Here is a 6,000-nt window from a genome sequence, read left to right on the forward strand (position 1 = left end):
TCTTCAGTGACTTATTAGAGTTTCTTGGCTGTTTTTTCAGCATGGAGGAATGTGAAGCCCTCTGTACCAGGCTGGCTATTATGGTGAATGGGAGTTTTCAGTGCATTGGCTCTTTGCAGCACATCAAGAGCAGGTCAGTAAAATCTACCTATTTCACTTTTACTGAAGGCCACGGAGACTGAGTAGCCTACAGCTTTGAGGGCTCAGAACATGAGGCCATTGTTAACAGGGCATCAAATTAACATCATTTTCTGGTTTGTTTCTTACTACACCAGTGAAATTCTGTGTTAACTAATGCACTTTGTACTCTCTCACATCCTGTTTTCCCAGAGGTGTGTTCCCGAAAGTAATCCGTTCGCCGCTGAAAATGTGAAATGCATGTTAGGGCTGAGCTTCCATTTTATTAGTTATCACAATAGCTCGCCTTCTTATTAAGTTTCACTCCAAGTTAACAACCCTGACCCCATCCAAGCTGCACTCTGCCTGGATTAGATTTCCCCAAAGAGGGTATGCAGCACTCTCAAAGGATTTTCTTCAGCTGTTTCTCTTTTCTAATTGTGATTTTCTTTTCCCCCTAGGTTTGGAAGAGGATTCACTGTGAAGATGCACTTAAATAGCAACACTGTTTGCACTGAGACGCTGACAGAGTTCATGAAGTCACACTTTCCCAATACATGCCTGAAGGTAAGCAGGACAAACGCTTTAAGGAGAGGGCCTCTCAATTCCTTCAGATTAACCAAGAGGATCTTGCAAGGTAGACATCTTGTAACATACTGCGGACATAGGTCCATGCCCTCAGAGTGTGGGGGATTCTTACAGGCATGCTCATCACTCCTTTCGGCAGCATCGTCCAAGGGCTGCAGCACCCACGTTCCTTGGTGCCATAAATAACTTCAGCCAAGTAGCTGCAGTGATCCTGTGAGGCAGCTGTTAGGTGACCCTCTGCCCCTGGGAACGGTCCCGCTGAAGCCTGGACTTTGGGTGATAAGGTGTGTAATGGTTTGAAAGCAAACCAGTGAGAGACTCCAAGTCAGAAAATTAATTTAATTCAATTTAATAGGAAAAATGAAATAAATGTAATAATACAAAGAAAAAACACAGACAGAGTCAGAATACAACCTGACACGCTGTAGTTAGGGTGGTGGTAGCAGTCCAGATGAGGCAGGGATCTTGTAGAAAAGATCTGGTAGCTCTTGTCCTCTGGAAATCCAGTGGGTAAGGCCCCCTGTGCTGTCCTGAACCCCAGTTTATATCCAGGTGGGAGCACTTGGCTCCTCCCCCTGGGCAGAGCATCTCACAATGGGTTGATGTCATTCTATGAGTCATGCAGTGGGTCCTTGATTGCCCATTAAACAGAAATAGCTCCTGGGGGGAGTTCTGTATGAGTCATGGGGTGAGGCATGGATGGGCCCATTAACAGGGAGGACTCCTCCTGCTGGGTGGGAAGGTGTTAACATCTCCCCTGACCTTGAACTTCTTTCCTTATCTGTTATAGCCTGGGGTGTGAGGTCTGTCCTGGGCAGCTGCTACCAATGACTTTGTTAACAGCCCATGAACAATGACATAGAGCGTATAGAATACACAGATTTTGGTTCTACCCACATAATGATAAACTGGTTCCAGCCCCTGTAATCATGAAAAGGTGGTCGGGTGCTTGTAGTAACTGAATATCGGTAAAACCAGAGTAACTGAGTCACAGATTCCATCTGTTGTACATAACCCAGTCTCTGCATTAATCAAAATGAAGCAGGCTGAGCTGGAAGATGCTATGCCTACCCTCAAGCTTCCAGCTCTGGGGCTTGGTTATCATCTCCCAGTCACAAAACCCACAAAAACTCCTAATGGGAGTGGACAGTAACATTCTTCACCTCTGGGAGCCAGGAGAGAACACACTTTCTGCCCCTTTGTTCTCCCACAGTTCAGCTCCTCTTTGCTTTCGTTCTCAGCCAGACAGCCATCAAATCTGCTGGCTCTTTATAGGCAGCAACCTCTTAACTTCACCCCATCATTCCCGTTCCCACAGGATCGGCATTTCAACATGGTGGAGTATCACGTTCCGGTATCTGCAGGAGGGGTGGCAAATATCTTTGATCTCCTGGAAGCCAACAAAGCAGCCTTCAATATCAGGCACTTCTCAGTGAGTCAAACAACGCTGGAGGAGGTAAGGAATGAAAGATGTGTGGCCATCCATTTAAAACTTAACCGGGGAGCAGGCTGATGGTTGCAGATAATGGACTGCTGCACACAATAGACTACCTTTTGAAAGGGATTTCCATCTATATTCCTCCCAGGGACACTTTATCAGTACTACTGCCTCCAGATACCTGTGCTGCCACTAGGAGAATGCACGTAGGAAGCTGCCTGTAGCATAAAGGGTCTCTTCTTCCTGCTGTCACTGCTGATTTCAGCTGCCTCATGGGTGTGGATGAAGGGCAGGATATGAATCACCCTCGAGTCCAGTGGTAGACTTTCCACCAGTCATAGAAATTTGTGTGATTTTACTCTTTCCTAAACTGTATTTGAGTTCCAAGTTCATTCAGCATTGCTCCAAGCTTTTAGCTTCATGGTCAAGTTCCCTCCATTTTCCCTTGGAAGAACATTCCCACTGGCATCAAAATCTTGTAGGAAACACATCAGCTGAAGGGATGCTGCCAGGTCTATCCAGAGGAAATCATCCTGTTTGAGCATCAGCATCTGATACATTAGAATCATAAAGGTTGGAAGAGTCCTCTAAGATCATCAAGTCTGAGTGTCAGTCCAACACTACCATGCCCACTAAGCCATGTCCCAAAGTAACATGTCTGCATGGTTTTTGAACCCCTCTAGGGATGGTGACTTCACCACGTCCCTGGGCAGCCTGTTCCAATGCCTCACCACATTAAGTCTGTCCCAGAGAGAGGGGCAAAAACTGCAGCTCTGTAACCCTGTTGTAATACAGAGATCAGGGGAGGGGGGAAGGAGGCCCTTGATGTTGTTTTAATAAGATGGCGAGAGAAACGGGCAGACAAACCACAGGAAGCCCCGAGTCCTGTTTTGTGGGAGGACAGCTTGGATTTGTGTGTATGCAAATGTGATTGCAGGTAGTGTTCTGGTAAGAATATTTTATGTATTCATTAGAGACTGTTCAAACGAAGACGGTTACGTGTCATTATATACACCTATCTATATAATATGCAGTTGTGCCTGCACAGATGTCAATTATATAGAGACAGATGGGTTTATAAAGTAATAATATAGCTGTGATCAAAACGAGCCACCACACGGGTATTGCCTCGCTCATACTTGTGAAACATGAGCTGCAGGACAATTAGGTTTTGAAGAGGAACATCCACCTTTGCATCCCGGGTGTTGACTCAGCGGTACAGGGGTGAGCATCCATTTATTTACGTCAGCCCCTAGAAGCCCAACATTTGCAATTCTCAAATCCAGCGTGAATCTGCTCCTGAGAGCTCTCTCCAGGCTCACAGTCAACCCTTCTTGATATTCATTCATATCATAAACTATTTATGCTGTCACATACTGAATGTTTCCTTTCAACTTCTAGGTTTTCATCAACTTTGCTAAAGATCAGGCAGATCCTGACGGCGTGGATGTGGGTCCTGATGTGACACTGGACAGCTCTGACACAAGTAGCCAAGTTAGCACCATAAGCTCCATCTATTGAAGGGACCCAACCACAGAGGATCATAGAAGCCGGGGAAAAGACCTCATGACCCCTCAGGGTTCTTCCAGCCCTGTTTTCTATGGTTCTGCATGGTAGTAAAAAGTCCCATTTTCTTAAAGTACTTTTTTTTTTTTTTGATATGCACTTACTTTGTTACTAGGAACATGGTAGGCATTTAAGACTGGCATTTGGTTGCAAATCAGATGGGTCTTTCCACAGGTTTGTTTTTCCTTCCCCCCCAGTTCTTGTTTCATGATCATTTTAGTGCCTGTGAGGACTTAGTTGACATCACCTGCTGCTTGTGACAAAAAAAGCAGCCCCATGGCTGCCCTCTCTGGAAGTCAGCTCTCTGCTCATTGCTCAGCAACAGACTTTCTGGGTGACCATGAGAAGGTAGCTCCGTTCTGACAGGTTCCCCACCGGTGAAACAGGGTTCCCAGCCTTGCCCTCCCTCACAGGGGTGTTGTGAGGACGTGGGTGTTGTGTGCTGAGTCGCATATGCCATTGGTGGGGGCTGTCTTTGGTAATGACATAAAGCTTCTCTTGTATGTGTGGGTGTCGTGGAGGTGAAGTACGTCAGTACAAATATAATTATTTTAAAAGTCAGCACTTCTAGCGGTTTTGGTTTGTTCTGCATCTTATTCCAGCTTTATGTAACTCCTCGAGTAAGCCCTCCTGTCCCAGGCAGTTCCTGGCTCTTGGTACCCAATGGAAGGTCATTCCACCAGCCAGCCCCTTTCTCCTTTTGGCTGGCATTCAGGGCTCCTCCACTGCAGCAGAAGAATGGTACAAGGGAGGTCTATTTGTTGAATCCTCCAACGTGAAGGAGTTTGCTTTGTAAGATTGTGTTTCCTTGAGCAAAGTAAAAGCAACGACCGTCTCCCTTGCTCAGAAAAACTCCCTCTCCCAGGCAGCTCTGCCTCTCTGCTTCCTTTTCAGTGACCTTCCTCCCCAACACCCTGGTGGTGGCTGCCCTGGTAACTCCAGAGCTGTGTTTTCCCACATAATAAGGCATAATGAGTTTCTCCTTCAAAGACTCTGCCTGCTGGCTTTAAGTGAGACCTCTGCCTGCCTTTGAGCAGCCTCCCCCAGCTGCTGAGCCCAGCACACCAGCATGCACATCCTGCTTTTTACCTCAGAATCATTAATAGATAAAATAATTTAATGTTACTCTTTATTGTATGTATCAGCATAAGGCCTCAGAGACTCAGGTTTGGGTGAGGGCACAGAGGTATGTGGTGCTATTCAAGCACATAATGAACTTAAACTCTTTGAGCTCTATCGCCTTCCCCTTGCTGGTAAAAGATGTTGCTGATAAAGCCAGGTCGTACTTATCTTGTCAGACCTGGGAGGGCCCCTGTGGCACTCAAGTTTGGCTTCACACACACAATTCCAGCTGGAGGGATTCTTTTTCTTTTTCCCCCCAAAGCTAATCTGAGCCAAAGAAGACTTGAGATGAAAGCTGCAATGACACATCTATCTCACCCTGTCCATCAGAGCAGTTTTACTAGTTCTGTTCCCATTTGATGTTGAGGCTGGCTGAGATAATCACACAAGGAATAAGTACTTTAAATATCAAGGGTGTTTGGGATTTTACAGTGGAATACCAAAGTACAAAGTTTAGCTGCTGCAAGGAGGTCACGTTTTTCTCCTTGATCTTGGTGTAAACTTCTTAGTGATAGCAGGAGAAGTTTTGTTATGGATTGAAGCTCTGAATTATGCCTCAACCTGCTGCCTGTAATTAAAACCGGAATTCAGCTTCTTTCCAGAATGCATTTGACACCTGCAGTATAGAAGTAACTGAAAAAGCTGCCCAGACATTCATTGTAGCTTCTATTATTATGTCTCCAGCTCTGCAAAAGCTCTTTTTTTCCCTTCTCATTTTCATTGCATATCTTCAATGGATCACAGTATAAAATTAAGCTTTTCTCTAATGGAGGGCTTGTGCTCCCTGCAAAGGACTCGGAGCATGAATGCCAATGATTTAAATGCAGCCTTGTAATACCAATCAGAGTATTATTTTATTATGTCGATGGCTTTGCAACTGCCAGTGAAAGATGGATCTTTCAGACTCTCTCCAGATGTACTTTACATTTAATTGAGGGAGACCAATACAAAGCTATTCTTTTGTCCCTTTAGAGTCTACTAATCCTAAAAAAAAAAAAAAAAAAAAGGAAGTGATTCATTGGAATACTTCAGAAAAGTTGCTGCTTAATTGGGTAAAATAGAGTTGTTAAAAAAAAAGGCAAAAAAGCATCCTTTGAATTTCCACCAATTCTGATATTTTCTGGCATTAATAGAAACATCTGCTTCATGCGAAATGTGTCATGGCTGTG

At 44.9% G+C, this 6,000-nt stretch overlaps 1 protein-coding gene across 1 annotated transcript in view; it reads left to right on the forward strand.

The window, feature by feature from the left end:
* Window positions 1-3,664, forward strand: part of ABCA12 (ATP-binding cassette, sub-family A (ABC1), member 12) — a gene marked incomplete at its 5' end in the record, with an annotated part of 50,773 nt that extends 47,109 nt beyond the window's left edge. The window contains 4 exons of the mRNA XM_008942199.1: window positions 41-133; window positions 579-684; window positions 2,024-2,161; window positions 3,545-3,664. Of these exons, the coding sequence (XP_008940447.1) occupies window positions 41-133; window positions 579-684; window positions 2,024-2,161; window positions 3,545-3,664 (457 nt within the window). The remainder of the gene's footprint in view (window positions 1-40; window positions 134-578; window positions 685-2,023; window positions 2,162-3,544) is intronic.
* Window positions 3,665-6,000: the final 2,336 nt, after the last annotated feature.

Source organism: Merops nubicus, unplaced genomic scaffold (assembly GCF_000691845.1).
Source record: "Merops nubicus isolate BGI_N331 unplaced genomic scaffold, ASM69184v1 scaffold11516, whole genome shotgun sequence".
Lineage (NCBI taxonomy): Eukaryota > Metazoa > Chordata > Aves > Coraciiformes > Meropidae > Merops > Merops nubicus.